The following is a 21,034-nucleotide window of genomic DNA, read 5'->3' as shown; positions in this document are numbered from 1 at the left end:
CCGTTCATTTGTTATATATATTGTTGTTTTCTACTCTGCCCTCTCTTTATTTGCCTATTCCATAGATCTCCCTCCTGAAGAAGTGGTTCTTGACCACGAAACCGGTAGAGGAATATTGCCACACCAGCCTTCAGCATAAACTTCACGGGGAAACCCCACAGTTATTGTTTAGTTGTGGTGGATGTTTTTATAATGTTTTGTTTGATTGTAATTGTTTCTGTATATTTTATGTATAATTCTTCTTTTGAGTATTATTAACCACTTGCTTACTGGGCACTTAAACACCCTTCCTGCCCAGACCAATTTTCAGCTTTTGGTGCTCTCACACTTTGACAATTACTCAGTCATGCAGCACTGTACTCAAATGAATTTTTTGTCCTTTTTTTCCCACAAATAGAGCTTTCTTTTGGTGGTATTTGATCACCTCTGGGGTTTTTATTTTTTGCGCTATAAATGAAAAAAGACCGAAAATTTCGGAAAAAAACGCATATTTCTTTGTTTCTGTGACAAAATTATGCAAATTATTAATTTTTCATCATAAATTTTGGCCACAATTTATACTGCTACATATCTTTGGTAAAAATAACCCAAATTAGTGGATATTATTTGGTCTTTGTGAAAGTTAGAGAGACTACAAGCTGTGGTGTGAATCGCACAAAATTGATCACATCTGATGTACTGGTGGCCTATATCGCTTCTTGTGACCCGAACAAGTCAGGAAAGGAGAAATACCCCCCGAATGACCCCTTTTTGGAAATTAGACATTCCAAGGTATTTAGTAAGAGGCATAGTGAGCTTTTTGATGTTGTCATTTTTTTCCCACAATTCTTAGCAAAATTAAGATTTTTCATTTTTTGTATTTTTCTCCACAAAATTGTCATTGTAATAGGTTCTTTTTCTCACAGGGCATGTGTATACCACAAATGACACCCCCCAAAAAATTCTGCTACTCCTCCTGAGTATTACAATACCACATGTGTGGGACTTTTTCACAGCCTGGCCACATAGAGAGGCCCAACATGCAGGGAGCACCATCATGTGTTCTAGGAACATAAATTACACATCTAACTTGTTGACTACTTATTACACTTTTGAAATACCAGGACAATGACATGTGACACTGATGACAGATGGCACTGATATGTGGCAATGATGACACTTATACGTGGCACTGATGACATGTGGCACTGATGACAGATGGCACTAATATGTGGCACTGATGACAGATGGCATTAATATGTGGCACTGATGACACGTGGCACTAATACGTGGCACTGATGACATGTGGCACTAATACGTGGCACTGATGACAGATGGCACTAATACGTGGCACTAATACGTGCCACCAATGACAGATGGCACTAATACTTGGCACCGATGACGCGTGACACTGATGACAGATGGCACTGATAAGTGGCATTGATGACACGTGACACTGACAACAGATGGCACATGACACTGACAGGTGGCACTGATGACAAATGGCACTGATACGTGGCACTGATGACAGATGGCACTAATACGTGGCACTGATGACAGATGGCACTATGTGGCACTGATGACACGTGGCACTGATGACAGATGGCACTTATACGTGGCACTGATGACAGATGGCACTGGGGACAAATGGCACTGACAACAGGTGGCACTGGGGACAGATAGCACTAACAGGTGGCACTGGGGACAGGTAGCACTGGGGTGGATGGCACTGGGGCGGATGGCACTGGGATGGATGGCACTGGGGCAGGATGGCACTGGGGCAGGATGGCACTGGGGCAGGATTGCACTGGGGGAGGATTGCACTGGGGGAGGATGGCACTGGGGGAGGATGGCACTTTTTTTACACCTTTTTTTTTTACACTTTTTTTTTACTTTTTTTGCTCTTTTTTTACTCTGTCTGTGTGAGGAGGGAGAGCGGCGCTGAGAGATGATCTCATATGTTTACATATGAGATCATCTCCCATTGGACACGCCGATCGCGCTGTAAACGGCCGATGTGATTGGCCGTTTACAGCGATCTGTGTTTGCCTGTCCCCGGCGGCGCGCATTGCGGAAGTAAACAACAGGACGTTCAGGGACGGCCACCCGGAAGAAAGCGCCTGCTCTACGGCTGTCATTCGGCTATAGGGCGGGCGCGAGGTGGTTAAAAAATTATCCTTTAATTCATTTGTTGATTACCTGTGTCATTAAGTACTGATATAGTCCATAGACATTCTATTAACTGTATAGGTTTGTCATATTAGCTGCAGTTGCAGTAACGGCCTTTATGATGACCTTATAACCTCTGTTTTTTTCCTTTTAAAAATGATGGGCAAAGGGGATGGTTGTGGTTGATTGCTACAGGTTCTCCTGCTGGTCATTGTACTGTGAACTGGTGTAAAGTGCAGTCATCCTTCTGGCTTAGAACAAATTGTAGGGTCTGTCTTAGAGTCATCAGTAACTATCAGCTGGACTTCTTTTTCTTGAGTTTGTTCCAAGATTGAGATTTGCTAAAGCTTCCTTGTTTTGTTTTTTTGTTTGAAGGACTCTGTTTCTGCCCCAGCCTGTACAGCCTTTGTTTTTGTTTCAGCCTCTGCTTGAATACTTGTTGCTTGTGCCCAGACCAGTGCTTGAGCTGCTTTGGTTTGTGATTGGCCCTTGAGCTGTGCTGGAGCAATGCGTACTCAAGCTGGAGCTCATTTGGCTTTTGCCTGTGTTTCTGTAGTCTATAGTCTATGCCCCCCTCCCCCCCCCCCCCCCGGAAATGTAACATCAGCAGATACAAATACTGTAGCTGCTGACTTTTATTATAAGGACACTTACCTTTCCAGGGATCCACTGATGTCCTTACCTGAGCTGATTCTTCAATTGGCTTTGGGTCCAGGCACTAACAACATAACTGTGGGAAGCTAGTTTCCTACTGCGCATGTGCGAGCTGCGTTGTGCTTTCTGAATGGACCCACAGGTACCCGCTTCTCCCTCTCTCCCTAAAAGGGCCAAATGTAATAGTGAAGGGGGTTAGGGTACAAACAAGTGTAACTTCCCCTTTTGGATGAAGTTCCGCTTTAAGAGCCACTTCCCTCTCAATGCAATAAGCTTCCTCATTTTCTACTTCTGCTTCAGCATAGGCTGGTATGAGTTGACTACTTAGTGATGACTGCTGTGATTAGGAACTTGGGAATAATTGCTCTGAGTGGGATCAGAACGATCTCCTTAACATGTTTTAGAGAAGTAGAACAAGAGGATGTAGTTCCATGCAATTGTGATATCTTGTAATTTACCAATTATTTGGATTTCTAGATTAATTAGAATAATTTACCTTTCTCTGTTAAGAACAGTAAAAATGTTTAACTCTTGCAGAGTCATGTGTTGTGTTGATGCAAAAGAGACAAGAAGGATATTTTTCAGACAATTCCAGTAATTTTCTTAAAGTGGAAGTTAAGTCCACTTTTTAACTTGTACCTACAGGCAGGGCTTTTTTTCAGCGGGGACGTGGGGGAATGCAGTTCTGGCACCTCCAGCACTGAAGGTATGTAATGGCAAGGGCTGCTGGAGTCTATTGATGCTGGCTACTGGATGATCTATTGTTACTGGAGGGGATCTATTTTTGAATGGCAGAGGTGTATTATTGTTGCTGGGGATGGGCTTATGTTGCTGGTGGGGTCAGTTGTTGCTGAAAGGGATCTACTGTTGAGGGAGGGGACTATTGTTGCTGGATTTTCTATTGTTGCTGGAGGACATCTGTTTTTGTGTGGCAGTCTATTGTTGATGGGGAGGTCTATTGTTGCTGGTGGGGAAACTATTGTTGTTCGTTGGACTTATGTTGCTTGGGGGTCAATTGTTGCTGGAAGGGATCTACTCTTGAGGGAGTGGTTTATTGTTGCTGATTGCTGGAGAGTCTGTTGATGCTGAGCTGATGCTGGGAAATCTGTTGTTGCTATTGGGGTCTTTTGTTGTTGGGGTCCATTGTTGCTGGGGGAATCTGTTGTTGCTTGGAAGGGTTTATTGCTGCAGGTGGATCCACTGTACTGCTTTTCTTGTTATTAACCAATTCTATACAAATTGCTTATCACTACAAAATGATACTTGGTTCTGTAGTCTCTAAACTGGGTAGTGCTGGGAGTTGGGTAGGGGGTGGAACCAAGGGATTTTGCTCAGAAGTGGGTAGGGGGGCGAAGACCAGAAGTGACTCAAAAGGGAGTGTTCCTGCACCTATTCTCTGAGAAAAAAAGCCCTACCTACAGGTAATCATATAATAAGGCTTACCTGTAGGTACAGTGAATATGTACTAAACTTACACTGTTTAGGAGATATTTACATAGGACGCACGCAGTGACATCACTCGTGGATGCGCTCTGAAGGGATGTCATACCCGTGCCATACCTCCAGAGCGCTGTGCCAGGGCCCTGGCGTCATCGCAGCCCTAGCCATTCATATGCCCGGAGTCCACGAACCCGGAAAGAAGACCGGGTGAAGATGGAAGCACCTGGGAGCCATGACAGTGCAGTACATACTAGTATATTATGAATTAAACTGCAGGGAGGCACATTTTTTTTTCTGGTAGTTTACTGCCTCTTTAAGCTCTTAATAGTTTTACATGTGCATTGCTTAGTTACTCCACATTATTGCGTGTTTCATTAGCAGTTAAGCTTTGCACAGTTCTGTTCTACAGATCAGGGACATTTTCAGACCTTTCTTCCCTGTTTTAGAATTCTTCTTAAAACTGACCTTTTCCTTCTTTCACTAAAAATCACATCAGAATGCACTCCCCTGATGGATGCTTTGATATCCCATTTCTGCCCATTGGTGGGTTCCATTGGGGCTATCACATGCATTGAAAGGAAGGAGGCTCTCTCACTAATACCTCCCTTCTCATCTGTACTTTGCTGTACAAAAGTACTCTCTTCCTAATTTTGGGTAAGTGGGTAGGTCAACTAAATCAGTATTGTCTGAAAGATTGGCTTTGAGGATTTGAAGATTTTGGGTACCAATTGTGGTGCTTTATCTTTCCCCAGCCCAATAGCCGGCATACAAGATGTGACATTGCTTATGATTATGCAAAGATCACTTAATATCTAAGCTATAAATGTTTGACGAGGACTCTTAAAAGGTATAAACATAGCTGGTAAGGGAAAGTAATTATCAAAAAGTTTTGGGCAACACTCATAACATGCTTTTCTACTCATAAAAGATCTTGTATAATATAGTCTATGGGCTTGTGGTTGTTAAGGTCCTAGTGATTAATGTTGGTGTCCCTGTGCTCATCCTGTGGATGTTTTCTTTATGGAGAATTCTCCAATACAGATTGCGCAAGTAATGTATGTAACACATATATAAGCTCATTGTAGAATTTTTAACCTCAATCCCATTGAAAAAGAGGAGTTCAGTTCTAAGAAATCTTTCAAGAGAATTCCTCACCCCTTCTCCTATCCAGCAGAACAGCAACACATAGTATAAACTTGGTTTGGTACCTTGAAAGTCCACCTATAAGCATTTTCCTAGTAGTAAAGCAATATGCTTACTTTTTTATATCTCTCATCAACACATGACCAAAATGAATATTTCATTTTTAATAATCCAATTTGACATCAGTATGTATACTGTATACATGATATCATTTTTTTATGTTGTTTCAGTTAAGACCTGCCCATATCCTAACATTACAGCGAAGACTTCCTTTATCCCTGTGAAAACCCAATACCAGTTTCGTGACAAACTGACGTACAACTGTAGTAAAGGATATCAGCTCACTGGAGAATCTGAGAGTTTCTGCAATCATGAAGGGAAATGGACTCCAAAGCTACCTACTTGCAAAGGTAAGTTGTAGATGTTTTTGTGAAAATTGTATATGAATTTGTCTTCAGAATTTCACACAGTATATCCCATCCTAGAGTTATATATAAAAGCTGAGCTATATTTGACACATGCAAATCTAGGTCAATGGTGTGATTTGTTGACACACACGCCAAAGCCTTACCTGTAGTTTACTGCCTCACAGTACATCTTACCTCTCTGTGTCTCACAGGTAAGCAAGTCTCTGCATACTGAATCTTTAAACATGACCCTCTGCTCTCTACTGGTATTAATGTCAACCTATTTCATGTTGACTCTTTCAACAACTGTTCAGTGGTGTCACCAACTCTGTGTGGGCATAGCTCCCTGACCCTCCATCAGCTCTCAAGACCTCTGTGTACCAGTTTTAACCAGTTGCCGACCGGGCCATAGCTGAATGATGGCTACAGCATGGTCAGATAACTCTGGGAGGTTGTCATATGACGTCCTCACAGAATCTCACTCCCACGCGCCCCCTGGGGTGTGCACCTGTGAATGTTTGTGACTGTCGGTGCCTTCGGATCCGGTGCTTCGTGGAATGGGGTAAAGGGCCAGTGACAGCAGCCCTTTACCACATGATCGCTCCATCCAATGACAGAGCAATTAGTTACATATTTACATAGTAGGGGAGGTTGAAAAAAAGACACAAGTCCATCAAGTCCAACCTATGTGTGTGATTTTATGTCAGTATTGCATTTAGGGATGGGCTTTATGTTCGGGTCGAACATTGGATGTTCGCCAAATAGCAAACAATTGTGTGTGTTCGTGGCAAATTCGAAAGCCGCGGAATAATGCTTAAAGTGAAACAATAAAAGTGTAATATTCCTTTAAATTTCGTACCTGGGGGGTTTCTATAGTATGCCTGTGAAGTGGCGCATGTTTCCCGTGTTTAGAACTGTCTGACAGCAAAATTACATTTGTAAAGGAAAAAATCATTTAAAACTAATCGTGGCTATAGTGAATTGTCGGCCCGGAAATACACATAAAAGTTCATTGATAAAAACGTCATGGAATTTCCCCACAGGGGAACCAAAATTTAACATTTTTAAAAATAAAATTTAAAAAAAGAATGTGTGGGGGTCCCCCTAAGTTCCATACCAGGCCCTTCAGGTCTGGTATTATTATTAAGTGGGACCCCACGCCAAAATAAAAAAAAAATGGCGTGGGGTCCCCCTCAGAATCCATACCAGACCGCTGGTATGGATTTTAAGGGGAAACCCACGCCAACATTTTTTTTAAAAATAGCGTGGGGGTCTCCCCGAAAATCCATACCAGACCCTTATCCAAGCACACAACCTGGCAGGCCACAGGAAAAGAGGGGGGATGAGAGAGCGCCCCCCGAACCGTACCAGGCCACATGCCCTCAACATTGGGAGGGTGCTTTGGGGTAGGGGCCCCCCTAAAGCACCTTGTTCCTATGTTGATGGGGAGAAGGACCTCATCCCCACAACCCTTGCCTGGTGAATGTGGGGGTCTGCGGGCGGGGAGCTTATCGGAATCTCGAAGCCACCTTTAACAAGGGGACCCCCAGATCCCGCCCCCCCCATGTGAATTGGTAATGGCACTACAATTTCACAAAAAAGTGTCAAAAAGGTTAAAAAAGACAAGAGATGGTTTTTGACAAGTCCTTTAATAATTTCTTCTTCTTTCCCCGCTTCTACTTCCATCTTCTTTCTTCTGGTCTTCCTTTGGTGTTCTTTCTCCATCTTCCTCTGCTTCTTCTTCCAGTCTTCTCACCCGACATCTTCCTTCGGCTTCTTCTCCGCTTCATCCTCCGTACGATCTGCCTCAGTGGGAGTCTTCAGCTGTGTGACGCTTCTGTTCTTCTGACACTTCTTATATAACGGAGGGCGGGGCCACCCGGTGATGTCAGAGGGGGGCGGGGTCACCCTGTTTACGTAAACGGGTGACTCTGCCCCCCCTGACAACAGCCATAGGGAAGTCCCAGTGCGTCAGAGGGGGGTGGGGCCATCCGGTGGCCCCGCCCTCCATTATATAAGAAGTGTCAGAAGAACAGAAGTGTCGCACAGCGGAAGACTCCCACTGAGGCGGATCGTGCAGAGGACAAAGCGTAGAAAAAGCCTGAGGAAGATGCCGAACGAGAAGACCGGAGAAAGAAGAAGATGGAGGAAGAAGAACTACACAGAAGGAAGACCAGAAGAAAGAAGATGAAAGAGGAAGAAATTAATAAAGGACTTGTCAAAAACAGCCTCTTGTCTTTTTTAACCCTTTTGACACTTTGTTTGTAAATTGAGGTTGCTTCCTGTGATGTGTCTGTGATGTTGTCAACATAGTGTCTGGAACATGTCAAGTTTGGCTCTTCCCCTCTCCTCACACTGATTGGTACTGTGTGCGAGGAGAGGAAAGAGTCAGCTGCAGCAGCGCTGTGGGCTGTATTGGAAGTGCCCACAATGCTGATCTCTGCCCATCCCTGGCTCATCCTTCCATCCTCTCATGCTCCATCCATGGCTCATCCATGATCCATCCATGCCTAGCCATGCTCATCCGTGCCCAGTCATGCTCATCTGTGCTCATCTGTGCCCAGCCATGCTCGTCCATGCCCAGCCATGCTCAGCCATACTCATCCATGCCCAGCTGTGCTCATCCATACTCATTCGTGCCCAGTCGTACTCATTCGTGCCCAGCCATACTCATTCGTGCCCAGCCATGCTCATCCATGCCCAGCCATAATCATTCATGCTAATCAATGCCCAGCCATGCTCAGCCATGCTCAGCTATGCCCAGCCTTTCTCATCCATGGCTCAACCATGCTCATCCGTGCCACATCCATGCTCATCCGTGCCACATCCATGCTCATCCGTGCCACATCCATGCTCATCCATGCCACATCCATACTCATCCGTGCCTCATCCGTGCCACATCAGTGATCATCCATGAAATATCCATGACACATCAGTGCTCATCCCTGCCTACATCAGTGCTCATCCATGCCACATCAGTGCTCATCCATGCCACATCAGTGCCCATCTGTGCCACATTCATGCCACATCAGTACTCATTTGTGCCACATTCATGCCACAACAGTACTCATTTGTGCCACATTCATGCCACAACAGTACTCATTAGTGTCACATTCATGCCACATCAGTACTCATTAGTGTCACATTCATGCCACATCAGTACTCATCCATGCCACATCCAGTCACTACAGTGCCCATCAGTGCCTCACAAAAGTGTAATAGGCAGTCAAATTAGATGTGTAATTTATGCTCCTAGAACACCTGATGGTGCTACCTGCATGTTGGGCCTCTGTATGTGGCTAGGCTATGTAAAAGTCTCACATGTGGTATCACGATACTCAGTAGCAGATATGGACTGGCCATCGGGACTACCGGAAGTTTCCCGGTGGGCCAGTCAGGTGCAGTCCTGGAGTCGCTCCTCTCTGACAGTGAGTGATCGCGATTTCACTCCTGTCAGGGGGAGCTGCTTTCGTCACTTGCTGGAGAGAGCATTAGGTGTTATGCTCCCTTCAGCCTACGGGGGGGAGATAGACAGCCCGCCGACTTTCCTTCCTCTCTCCCCTTATCACTTGTTATCACATGACTGGAGAGAGGAACGAGACGCTGCCTTCAAAACTGTGAGTACATGTGGGAGGAGAGAGAGGACACTCTGATGTGAAGGGGGCTTCTGATGGGGACTCTGATGTGAAGGGGGCTGCTGGTGGGGACTCTGATGTGAAAGGGGCTTCTGATGGGGACTCTGATGTGAAGGGGGCTGCTGGTGGGGACTCTGACGTGAAAGGGGCTTCTGATGGGGACTCTGATGTGAAGGGGGCTTCTGATAGGGACTCTGATGTGAAGGGGGCTTCTGATAGGGACTCTGATGTGAAGGGGGCTTCTGATGGGGACACTCTGATGTGAAGGGGGCTTCTGATGGGGACACTCTGATGTGAAAGGGGCTTCTGATGGGGACATTCTGATGTGAAAGGGGCTTCTGGTGGGGACTCTGATGGCAAGGGGGCTTCTGCTGGGGACTCTGATGTGAAGGGGGCTTCTGATGGGGACTCTGATGTGAAGGGGCTTCTGATGGGGACACTCTGATGTGAAGGGGGCTTCTGATGGGGACACTCTGATGTGAAGAGGGCTTCTGATAGGGACACTATGATGTGAAGGGGGCTTCTGATGGGAACGCTCTGATGTGAAAGAGGCTTCTGATGGGGACTCTAAAGTGAAGGGGGCTGCTGGTGGGGACTCTGATGTGAAAGGGGCTTCTGATGGGGACTCTGATGTGAAGGGGGCTTCTGATGGGGACTCTGATGTGAAGGGGGCTGCTGGTGGGGACTCTGATGTGAAAGGGGCTTCTGATGGGGACTCTGTGAAGGGGCTGCTGGTGGGGACTCTGATGTGAAAGGGGCTTCTGATGGGGACTCTGATGTGAAGGGGCCTTCTGGTGGGGACTCTGATGTGAAGGGGGCTTCTGCTGGGGACTCTGATGTGAAGGGGGCTTCTGATGGGGACACTCTGATGTGAAGGGGGCTTCTGATGAGGACACTCTGATGTGAAGAGGGCTTCTGATGGGGACACTCAGATGTGAAGGGGGCTTCTGATGGGGACACTCTGATGTGAAAGGGGCTTCTGATGGGGACTCTGATGTGAAGGGGGCTTCTGGTGGGTACTCTGATGGGAAGGGGGCTTCTGCTGGGGACTCTGATGTGAAGGGGGCTTCTAATGGGGACACTCTGATGTGAAGGGGGCTTCTGATGGGGACACTCTGATGTGAAGGGGGCTTCTGATGGGGACACTCTGATGTGAAGGGGGCTTCTGATGGGGACACTCTGATGTGAAGGGGGCTTCTGATGGGGACACTCTGATGTGAAGGGGGCTTCTGATGGGGACTCTGATGTGAAGGGGGCTTCTGGTGGGGACTCTGATGTGAAAGGGGCTTCTGATGGGGACTCTGATGTGAAGGGGGCTGCTGGTGGGGACTCTGATGTGAAAGGGGCTTCTGATGGGGACTCTGATGTGAAGGGGGCTTCTGATGGGGACACTCTGATGTGAAAGGGGCTTCTGATGGGGACACTCTGATGTGAAGGGGGCTTCTGATGGGGACTCTGATGTGAAGGGGGCTGCTGGTGGGGACTCTGATGTGAAGGGGCTTCTAATGGGGACTCTGATGTGAAGGGGGCTTCTGATGGGGACACTCAGATGTGAAGGGGGCTTCTGATGGGGACACTCTGATGTGAAAGGGGCTTCTGATGGGGACTCTGATGTGAAGGGGGCTTCTGGTGGGGACTCTGATGTGAAGGGGGCTTCTGGTGGGGACTCTGATGGGAAGGGGGCTTCTGCTGGGGACTCTGATGTGAAGGGGGCTTCTGATGGGGACACTCTGATGTGAAGGGGGCTTCTGATGGGGACACTCTGATGTGAAGGGGGCTTCTGATGGGGACACTCTGATGTGAAGAGGGCTTCTGATGGGGACACTCTGATGTGAAGGGGGCTTCTGATGGGGACACTCTGATGTGAAAGGGGCTTCTGATGGGGACTCTGATATGAAGGGGGCTGCTGGTTGGGACTCTTATGTGAAGAGGGCTGCTGGTGGGGACTCTGATGTGAAGGGGGCTGCTGGTGGGCACACAGTGATGTAAGGAGGACGCTGTTGGGGACACTCAAAATTAAAGTGGGCCACTCATAATCAAGTCCAGGGCCAAATTTTTGTTCCAGTCCAACCCTGCTCAGTAGGAGTAGCAGAATGTAGTTTGGGGTGTCATTTTTGCTATGTACATGTGTTAGAAATATCTAGGGATAAGCCGAACACCCCCCAGTTCGGTTCGCACCAGAACTTTCGAACGGACCGCAAATTTGTGCGAACTTTAGAACCCCATTGAAGTCTATGGGACTCGAACGTTCGAAATAAAAAGTGCTAATTTTAATGGCTAATGTGCAAGATGTTGTCCTAAAAAGGGTTTGGGGACCTGGCTCCTGCCCCAGGGGACATGGGTCAATGCTTAAAATGTTTTTAAAAACTGACTTTTTTTGGGAGCACTGATTTTAATGACGATTAAAGTGAAAAGAAAGTGAAATATTCCTTTAAATATCGTGCCTGGGGGGTGTCTGTAGTATGCCTGTGAAGTGCCACGTGTTTCCCGTGTTTAGAACAGTCCCTGCACAAAATGACATCTAATGGAAAAAAAGTAATTTAAAACTGCTTGCGGTTTTAATGTATTATCTGGTTCCGGCAATATGGATGAAAATCATTGAGAAAAATGGCATGGGTAGCCCCCCCTGCCCATTACCAGCCCCTTTGGGTTTTGTACGGATATTAAGGGGAACCCCGTACCCATATTAAAAAAAGGAAAGGCGTGGTGCCCCCAGGCCCTATATACTCAGAACAGCAGTATACAGGTGGTGCAAACAAGACAGGGACTGTGTAGGTTTGTTGTGTTAAGTAGAATCTGTTTGGGACGTGTCCAAGATGGCGACCGGAGCGGACGTGTTTTAGCTCCGCTCCGCCATCCGGATCATTTATCCTGCATTCCCACGGTGCTGGGACCCTATCCACCGCCACACCAGCCCTGTTGGGTCCCCTGGAAGTGCCTGCTCATGCCCGGACACAAAAGAGGGGGCACAGCGCGCTGACAGAATCCCGGGACCGCACAGCACATGGTGGAGAAGGCCGCAGCTGTCCCCATCAGCATGTCTGCACAGGGAGAGGAGGTAAGTCACAAGGTTGCAGCTCCTCAGGCCCCCCCTGAACACACAGTCCTCCTGGAAGCTATTAATGGGTGAAAAACTGCCCTTACCGAGAAAATAGACAGTGTGTATATTGAACTGGGCCTGATCAGGAGAGACATTGATGCTTTTAAGGGCAGAGTGGCTGAGGTGGAACATCGTGTGTCTGCTGTTGAGGATGTGCAGAGGGAACATGCGACTGACCTCCACTCATTGAAGATCAGGGTCAAGCATCTAGAATCCCGCGCTGAGGATGCTGAGAATCACAGCAGATGCCACAACCTGCGTATCATTGGTCTGCCTGAGGGAGCTGAGAGGAATGATACCACCGCATTTACAGAGCGGCTGCTGCGCTCACTCTTGCCTCGTGCCCCCTTCTCCCCTCACTTTGTGGTGGAACATTCCCACAGGATCCCCGCGGTTAGAGGTCCACAAGGGGCCCCCCGCCCCCAGTATTGAAACTACTGAATTATCGGGATCATGACCTTATTCTGCTGGAAGCCAGAAGTGTGGGAGACCTCAAGTATGAGAATAATAAGCTCCTTATCTTTCCGGACTATTTGATCGAGACAAAGCGACAGAGGAAATCATGCGACCATGTAAGCTCCTGCCTTCGAGCCAAGAATCTGCAATACAGCATGCTTTTCCCCGTCAGACTCCAAGATAGAGTGCGGGTGAGATTTTTTACGTCACCTGAAGAGGCGTCCTCCTGGCTCGACACGATCCGTGGGGGCTGAAGTAAGTTATGCAAGTATACCATCAGTACCTCCTACAACTTACTTTTACAATTTGGCGCTATCACTGTGACTTCCTGGCCTTCTTTGATGTCTGATTTTAACCTTCCCTCAGTAACTGGGACTAAGATGTCAGTGGCAATGATATCCCCCTCTTTTTTTTTTTTTTTCTTTTTTCCTTTGATCCTGTTTTCCCCCTGCACCCACTGGGAGAGGGGCTCGCTATCAGACACCTTTCTGCTGCGGGGAGCCCTGGACACCCCACTTGCCTGTAACTCCCCTTCCCCCTTATGCCACCTGACGTCATCTATGGAGGACCAGTTTATCCTAGCCGGAAGCCCTGATAACTGCCCTTCTCTATTTTTTATTTTTTTTTGTTGTTTTTTGGCACACTTGCACTAACTTTTGTACCCCCAGCATGCTGGGAGACCGGCACCACAACTTATATCCGGACAACCCTTTCTGTTATGGGTCAGCAGACTTATGTTCAGTAAGCCTCTTGCACAAGTTACCTCCAAAGCATGGCTGCTTGCCGTGTTGTTTTTGGGAAGAAATGCCACCCACAGTTTTGGAGGGGCTGGCGGGGAGGGGGGGGGGTTGTTTTGTTCTTGTTTTATTGCTTACTATGCATATGTATTTGTGACACAGTCTAATGGGCTTATAGTCTTATTGCCCCTTACGGGATACTCTCTTGGCACAATGTGGCTGTCTGATGTTTTCGCTCCATCCGGGTCGGGCCGATCCCCTGGAAGCTCTTCATTACTGCTATACTGGGTATCTGAATGGCATCGTTAACAATAGTTTCATGGAACGCCAGGGGCCTAAACTCCCCTGTGAAACGGTCACTGGTGTTCCAGTTTCTAAAATCCTACAACCCTCATATCTGCTTCCTCCTGGAGACCCATCTGGTGGGCAGGAAGGTCCTTAGCTTAAAGAAACCCTGGGTTGGTCATCACTATCACTCATCCTATTCTAATTTTGCTAGGGGGGTTAGCATACTGATGCGCAAATCCCTGCCATTTCGACTTCTGGGGCTTGAGCTTGACCCGGATGGATGTTGCATAATTATGCATGCAATGGTGGAGAGCCTGGAAATGGTGTTGGTGGGAGTATTTATTTCCCCCCCCTGGCCTCAATTAAACTACTCCATAAACTGGGCCCCCTTTTAGCTAACTATGGCACTAATAATTTGCTGTGCATGGGGGACTTTAACATGACATCAAACCCAGGGCTCGATCGTTTCCAATCCTCGGGTGGAACCACCTCGGACCTGTCGGTCTGGGCGGAGACATATGGGCTGATGGATCTGGTGAGGTGGCGGCACCCCTCAGACAGGTCTTTCACCTGCCATTCCGCTACTCACAGAACTCTCTCGCGCATTGACCTTATGTTCGCGGGGAGCTCCTTATTGCCCAGGTTTCAGCAGGTTTCTATCTTTCTGAGGGGGATATCCGACCACGCACCGCTTCTCCTTCAGCTGTCCTTGGAAGGATCCCCCACGGATAGGTTGTTGCGGCTGTCTAGATTCTGGATCTCTGACCCTGGGGTGGATTCTGGATTTCGCTCACAAATGGCTACCTATTGGGCACAATCCAGGGTCAGACCCGGCGGCGGTGGTGTGGGATGCCTTTAAGGCCTCGGCTAGGGGTCATTACCAGTCACTTATTGGTGGAGCTCACAGACAGATGAAAGCGGATCTGGCCAGGGCTGAGCAAAGGGCTGCCTCCTTAGAGCGGCAGTATACCCAAAATAGGGACCAGGAGACATATACTAGGCTCCAGGCGAGCACTAGGGAAGTTATTCTGATCCGTACATCACTCACCAAAAAGAAGCTACTTCAGCAGTCTCAGAGGATTTTTGAGGAGGGGGAAAGGGGTAGTAGACTTTTGGCTTGGCTGGCAAGGGAACAGTCAGACTCTATAAGTGTCCCCTCGTTGACTGACGGGGATGGGGTCAGGCGGACTTCCTCCAGAGCGATTAACGAGGGCTTTGCGTCCTACTACGCTCACCTCTACTTCACTCGGGTTGACTATTCCATGGAGGACCTACACATACAGTGGTGTGAAAAAGTGTTTGCCCCCTTCCTCATTTCCTGTTCCTTTGCATGTTTGTCACACTTAAGTGTTTCGGAACATCAAACCAATTTAAACAATAGTCAAGGACAACACAAGTAAACACAAAATGCAATTTGTAAATGAAGGTGTTTATTATTAAAGGTGAAAAAAAATCCAAACCATCATGGCCCTGTGTGAAAAAGTGATTGCCCCCTAAACCTAATAACTGGTTGGGCCACCCTTAGCAGCAACAACTGCAACCAAGCGTTTGCGATAACGTGCAATGAGGCTTTTACAGCGTCCTGGAGGAATTTTGGCCCACTCATCTTTGCAGAATTGTCCTAATTCAGTTACATTAGAGGGTTTTTGAGCATGAACGGCCTTTTTAAGGTCATACCACAACATCTCAATAGGATTCAGGTCAGGACTTTGGCTAGGCCACTCCAAAGTCTTCATTTTGTTTTTCTTCAGCCATTCGGTGGTGGACTTGCTGGTGTGTTTAGGATCATTGTCCTGCTGCAGAACCCAAGTTCGTTTCAGCTTGAGTACACGAACAGATGGTCAGACATTCTCCTTCAGGATCTCTTGGTAGACAGCAGAATTCATAGTTCCTTTTATCACGGCAAGTCTTCCAGGTCCTGAAGCAGCAAAACAGCCCCAGACCATCACACTACCACCACCATATTTTACTGTTGGTATAATGTTTTTTTTATGAAATGCAGTGTTCCTTCTACGCCAGATATACTTGGACACACACCTTCCAAAGAGTTCCACTTTTGTCTCATCGGTCCACAGAATGTTGTCCCAAAAGTCTTGGGGATCATCAAGATGTGTTGTGGAGAAATTGAGACGAGCTTTGATGTTCTTTTTGCTCAGCAGTGGTTTTCTCCTTGGAACTCTGCCATACAGGCCATTTTTGCCCAGTCTTTTCCTGATGGTGGAGGCATGAACGCTGACCTTAACTGAGGCAAGTGAGGCCTGCAGTTCCTTGGACGTTGTTGTGGGGTCTTTTGTGACCTCTTGGATGAGTCGTCGCTGCGCTCTTGGGGTAATTTTGGGCGGCCGGCCACTCCTGGGAAGGTTCACCACTGTTCCATGTCTTCGCCATTTGTGGATAATGGCTCTCACTGTGGTTCGCTGGATTCCCAAAGCTTTGGAAATGGCTTTATAACCCTTTTCAGACTGATAGATCTCAATTACTTTCTTTCTCAATTGTTCCTGAATTTCTTTGGGTCTCGGCATGATGTGTAGCTTTTAAGGATCTTCTGGTGGACCTTACTGTGTCAAGCAGCTCCTATTTAAGTGATGCCTTGATTGTGAACAGGTGTGGCAATAATCAGGCCTGGGTGTGGCTAGAGAAATTGAACTCATGTGTGGACAACCACAGTTATAGTATGTTTTAACAAGGGGGGCAATCACTTTTTCACACAGGGCCATGATGGTTTGGATTTTTTTTCACCTTTAATAATAAACACCTTCATTTACAAATTGCATTTTGTGTTTACTTGTGTTGTCCTTGACTATTGTTTAAATTGGTTTGATGTTCTGAAACACTTAAGTGTGACAAACATGCAAAGAAACAGGAAATGAGGAAGGGGGCAAACACTTTTTCACACCACTGTATATCTCTCAGACATAGACTTCCCTGTCCTGACTGAAACATACCGAAACCAACTTGACTCCCCCATCACTCTCACGGAGGTGCACCGGACTATCTCATCACTTCAGGCTGGGAAAACACCGGGGCCCGGACGGATTCCCCACGGAATTCTACCGAATGTACGCAGAGGATTTAGCTCCCAAGTTTCACTCCATGCTCCTGACCTCATTGAGTGAGGGGGCGCTCCCGGCCTCCATGTCAGAGGTGGTGATTGTGGTCATTCCTAAACCGGGCAAAGACCCTGAACTCTGCAAGTCATATTGCCGATCTCTTTGATTGACGTGGATGCCAAGTTGCTGGCCAAAATTTTGGCGACCAGGCTGAATGGGGTGATCACAGCTCTGGTCCACCCAGATCAGTCTGGCTTTATGCCGGGCAGAGGCACGGACATTAATATCCATAGTCTATTTACCCATATTGATCTGGCAGTGGGGGAGGGGGCGGGAGTGGTGGCTGCGCTTGATGCCGAAAAGGCATTCGACTCAGTCAAGTGGCTCTTCCTCTGGGAGGTGCTGGAGCGTTTTGGATTTGGACCCAGATTCATCTCCTGGATCCAGCTACTCTATAGAGACCCATCTGCCCGGATAAGAGTTAATGGCCTGTTGTCCCCCCCGTTTAGGCTCCACAGGGGAACCAGGCAGGGTTGCCCCCTGTCCCCAGGGCTTTTTGCCTTGGCCATTGAGCCCATGGTGATCCTTTTACGGCAAAATCAGCGAGCTAAGGGCATATAGGTTGGAGTGCTCCAGGAAAAAATCTCATTGTATGCGGACGATACCCTATTATACCTGGCCGACGCTGGCTCCTCTTTAACCTCTGTGCTTGAGATAATTAACCAGTTCGGGAACTACTCATGGGTTCGAGTTTATTGGGATAAGTCGGTCCTTTTCCTCCTTAATCACCTAAACCCCAGGGTGGCTACTAATACACCACTCCAATGGGTGGAAGAATTTAAATACCTTGGGGTGGTCATCGGGAAATCCCCGCGGGCATACATGGATGACAATCTCTCCCCCCTCCTGACCCAACTTGGTAAGAAATGCCAGCTATGGAAGACCCTGCCACTGTCCCCTGTGGGCAGAGTGAATCTAATAAAAATGATTTACCTTCCCAAATTCACATATTTTTTTAGAAACACTCCTTGCCTTATCCCCAAAACCTTTTTTCAGAAACTGGACTCTATTGTCTCTGTCTTTGTCTGGGCCGGGAAAACCCAGAGATTGGCGAGGGGGACGCTCCAGCTTCCCCTGTTCTGGGGGGGGGCCTGGCGCTGCCCCACTTCCAGCTATATTTTTGGGCAGCAGTTTTGGTGACCGTCCAATGGTGGTTTGACCAGCCCAGGCAGAACCCGGCGGTGGCCCTTGAGGCGGCCATCTTGGGATCTTACGCATCGCTATCTAATTTGCCCTATAGGGGGCCCAGGGCCCACCCCCACATAACAACTCTTATGCGTACTACTATACAGGTGTGGCACAGGGCGAGAGCCATCTACAGGTCAGACTCTACCATCTCCCCCCACACTCCTCTTTGGGGAAACTCCTCGCTGCCACACCTCCATGGGCTTCTGGACCCTCAGTTGTGGTCGGCTAGGGGGATACTCACCGTTAAGCACATTTACATTGATGGGTCCTTCTCCTCCTTTGAGACACTGAAAGCTAAACATAACCTTCCTGCCTTTATGAAGTTTAGATACTATCAACTCAAGCACGCAGCACAAGCCCAGTTTCCTGGCCCTTTGACCCTACAGACTGATGCAATTGAACGACTGCTCATTGCCAAGGTAATGGTCAAACCCTTGTCCTCCCTATATTTCTACCTCTTCGTTGCATACATGACACCTCTGACAAAGGTCCTTACTATGTGGAGGGCTGACATCCCAGGGTTAACAGAGGACAGCTGGGAGGACATAGTATCTGAGTACACAACAAAAATGATTTCAGCAAGGGACTGTTTTATTCAAACCAAATTCCTACATAGGGCATATTATACCCCTGTGCGATTGGCCAACATATATCCCGGAACGAGTGATCTTTGTTCCAGGTGTGGAGTGTCCCCCAAAACTTTTTTCCACATGGTGTGGTCGTGCCCTGTGCTGCGACCATATTGGGAAGGGGTCATGGGCACTCTGGAAGCATTTGGGGATTGGTCCCTCAGACTGGATCCGGCCCTAGCCTTATTAGGCAGCATGGAAAATGTTGAAGCGTCTAGGCATGAGAAACTGTTTTTGTTTTATGCACTATACTATGCCAGGCGGGAAATTCTCCTCAGATGGAAGCAGCCTGGCCCCCCCACGCATCATATGTGGACAGCCACGATAAATTCTGTTCTGCCTCTGTACAAGCTAACATACGAGAGTAGAAACTGCCCTAAAAAGTTTGATAAGGTCTGGTCTCAATGGGTTGATGCATATGGATAGGAGCCTTAGGGCAAACAGTGTATCCCGGATGCTGGGGCTCCCCTCAATAATGCTCCATGGCTGTAGCTGGTAACGTCACTTTCATGTGGGATCCCTCTAACGCTCCCCCCTAACGCTAACCCCCCTTCCCTTTTTTTTTTCCTCTTCTTCCTTGCCGAGCCCCTCCCCCTCTCTCCCGCTGTAATTCTGCAATTGTTACCAGGATTATGAATACTGCTATGTTAACTCAGACCTTGTGACCTACTACATATATCTGTTGTCAATGTCACCTTTTATACTGTTTTTTCTAAATAAAAACGTTAACTGTAAAAAAAAAAAGAAAGTAGAATCTGTTTGTAATTTTGAACTGGTACATTTTTAAAGTGTAGCTCCAGTCAAAAAATCTATTTTTAAGATTTTTGGAAAACATAGGGAAGGGTTATCACCCCTGTATAATTTGTTTTGCCATCTGTCTTTTTTCATCTCACTTCCTGTTGTCTCCTTCCGTTTGCAAGTAGGAGACGTTTGTAAGGGGAATGTTTGAAAGTAGGGGCCTGCCCTATATGCTCTGCAGAAATGGCGGAACAAGGTGTTGGTGTTGCCACAACATTGTAAGCCCTCAAAGTGACTCTTGGTGGGCGCTGGAGTGCCCTGCTGTGAACGATTATATCAAGAATTGTAATTACATGCCATTGTTGAACAGTGGTAATAAAATTGGGCCTTTGGTGGTTGTGGTGGTGGTGCTGGTGCCACAACACTATAAGTCCTCACAGTTACTCTCGGTGGGCACAGGAACGGGCCCTGCTGTGAAATATCATATCAAGAATTGTAATTACATGCCCCTGTTAAACAGGGGCTGAAAAATTGTGCCTTAGGCACTGGTGCTGGTGCCACGACACTGCAACCTCTCCCATATACTCTAATTGTAGTGCAGGAATGAGCCCTGCTGCAAAGCGTTGCATCAAAAATTTTAATTAAACGCCCCTGTTAAACAGGAGCTGAAAAATTGGGCCTTAGGCACTGGTGCTGGTGCCACAACACTGCAACCTCTCCCATATACTCTAGTTGTAGTACAGGAATGAGCCCTGCTGCAAAGCATTGCATCAACAATTGTAATTAAACGCCCCTGTTAAACAGGGGCAGAAAAATTGGACTGGTGGCATCACCCAGAATCCAAGACTGATTCATCTTTATGAAGGTCAGTCGATCAACCGAGTCGGTGGACAGGCGCACCCTGAGATCGGTAACAAAGCCACCAGCAGCATTGAAGGTGCGTTCCGAAAGAACGCTGGATGCAGGACAAGCCAGTAGCTCAATTGCATACTGTGCAAGCTCTGGCCAGTGATCCATCTTCAAGACCCAGTAAGCCAGAGGATTTTCGGTGGGAAAGGTGTTCAAGTCTGACCTTGCACCTAGGTATTTCTGCACCATGTAAATCAGACGCTGGCGATGGTTTACTGGAACCGATCATACCTTGGGGCTGCGGACTAAAAAATTGTCTGAACGCATTGGTCAGACGGCCACCTTCTCCACCGCTCCTTCTGACCGATGCCTCAGCAACACGTTGTCCAGGACCAGGAGTTTGTAACCTCCCAGTCTCTGGGAACGCGTTGCACAGACCTTTCTGCAAGGCCTCCCAGAGATGTCTCATCCTCTGCTCCCTCTGCGATGGCAAGATAAGGTCGGCAACCTTA

General features: G+C 47.5%; 1 protein-coding gene across 7 annotated transcripts in view; it reads left to right on the top strand.

Annotated features, from left to right (window-relative positions):
* LOC143982461 (C4b-binding protein alpha chain-like) overlaps positions 1-21,034 on the top strand; it is a 505,748-nt gene that overhangs the window by 383,315 nt on the left and 101,399 nt on the right. For all 7 annotated transcript variants that reach the window (XM_077481187.1, XM_077481191.1, XM_077481190.1 and 4 more), the window contains one exon: positions 5,616-5,795. In XM_077481187.1, the coding sequence (XP_077337313.1) occupies positions 5,616-5,795 (180 nt within the window). The remainder of the gene's footprint in view (positions 1-5,615; positions 5,796-21,034) is intronic.

The sequence above is a fragment of the Lithobates pipiens genome, unplaced genomic scaffold, assembly GCF_037356315.1.
Source record: "Lithobates pipiens isolate NorthernLeopardFrog02 unplaced genomic scaffold, aLitPip1_a1.2 Scaffold_16, whole genome shotgun sequence".
In the NCBI taxonomy this organism is placed as follows: domain Eukaryota; kingdom Metazoa; phylum Chordata; class Amphibia; order Anura; family Ranidae; genus Lithobates; species Lithobates pipiens.
Note: the sequence above shows the minus strand (reverse complement) of the source record. Positions and strands in the feature narration are given on the sequence as shown.